The sequence below is a fragment of the Bidens hawaiensis genome, unplaced genomic scaffold, assembly GCF_021521415.1.
Source record: "Bidens hawaiensis isolate Kalapana, Puna unplaced genomic scaffold, B.hawaiensis_p1.1 tig00042371_1, whole genome shotgun sequence".
In the NCBI taxonomy this organism is placed as follows: Eukaryota; Viridiplantae; Streptophyta; class Magnoliopsida; order Asterales; family Asteraceae; genus Bidens; species Bidens hawaiensis.
In genome coordinates this window covers 672-2009 of record NW_027497502.1, presented here as the reverse complement: position 1 = coordinate 2009, position 1338 = coordinate 672, and the positions used below count along the sequence as shown (strand labels likewise).

General features: G+C 44.8%; 1 protein-coding gene across 1 annotated transcript; it reads right to left on the bottom strand.

The window, feature by feature from the left end:
• Positions 1-456: 456 nt before the first annotated feature.
• Positions 457-1038, bottom strand: LOC143593567 (uncharacterized). Its single transcript, XM_077073161.1, has one exon. The coding sequence runs from the start codon at positions 1036-1038 to the stop codon at positions 457-459; it is 582 nt and encodes a 193-aa protein (XP_076929276.1).
• Positions 1039-1338: the final 300 nt, after the last annotated feature.

Here is a 1338-nt window from a genome sequence, read left to right as displayed (position 1 = left end):
GACCATTAGCTTGCGGGTGAGCTACGGAAGTGAAGACTTGAGTGACTTGAAGTTCTTTTAGCCACGCTTGCAATCCACTATCCGCGAATTAGGTCCCATTAACACTGACCAATTTTTGTGGGAGGCCGAAACGGCAAATAATGAACTCCACAGAAATTTCTTAACGCTCGATGCAGTAATGGATGCAACCGGTTTAGCCTCTACCCATTTGGTAAAATAGTCTATAGCCACGATCAAGAACTTGATTCGTCCCAGGGCTTCTGGGAATGGACCCATGATATCGACCGCCCACTTTTGGAACGGCCAGGCAGATTTTACCGGCACCAACTCATTCTTCGTACGCAACGTGTTGGGAGCATGACGTTGACAAGAATCACACTTTCTAATCTCTTGTACAACATCCATGTGCATCCCTGGCTAGTAGTATCCGGCGTTCATGAGTTTTTCTATGACCATTCATGGGCCCGCGTAAAGACCACAAATACCTTCTTGAACTTCCCTTATCAAATAATTCGCATCCTTGGCGTCTACACATCTCAAAAGTGGGCTGAGGAAGGATCTTCTGTACATGACACCATCTTGCATTTGGTAGTTCAAGGCCTTGTGGCTTATCTTTCGAGTCGCGGCTTTCTCTTCCAGTAGAACTCCTGATGACAAGTAATCCATGATTGGTGTCATCCAGGATTCTACGCTAGTTTGAATTACTAAAACTTGGTTCTGCGGAACGGATGGTCGATCGAGAACTTCAATACGAATGTCCTTAGCGAAGTGCTCAAAGTTTGTTGAAGCCAACTTGCTAAGGTCATCCGCCGACTTGTTTTCGCTTCTTTTGATGTGAATGACTTTGCACGAAGAAAATTGAAGGATCAAGTCATTTGCTTCTGACAAGTACGAAGCCATTACATCGTTTTTTGCTTCATAAGTTCCATTAATCTGTCCCGCAATCAACATAGAATCCACTCGTGCTTCTAGGTGTTTTACCCCAAGCTTTTTAGCTATCCGCAGAGCCTGCCAAGAAAACTTCATATTCTTCCTCATTGTTAGTGCTTTTGAAGTCTAACTTGATGGCATAAGTGAATTCATGGCCTTTCGGATTAACCAGCCTGAGGCCCACGCCTGACCCTTCATTACTTGAAGCTCCGTCGGTGAACAATGACCAAACTTGCCCTTGTTCAGAAGGTACCAGGGGTTGCTGTTCAACTAAGCATTATTCCTATTTATGTTGCGGAACTTCTGTGACGAAGTCCACCAATACTTGGCCTTTGATTGCTGGTCTGGGTTTGTATTCAATTGCATGTTCTCCCATTTCAATGGCCCATTTCGCCAATCGCCCAGATA

Excerpts from the sequence above, each read along its gene's own strand:
- LOC143593567 (XM_077073161.1), bottom strand. The coding sequence starts at position 1,038 with ATGAGGAAGAATATGAAGTTTTCTTGGCAGGCTCTGCGGATAGCTAAA.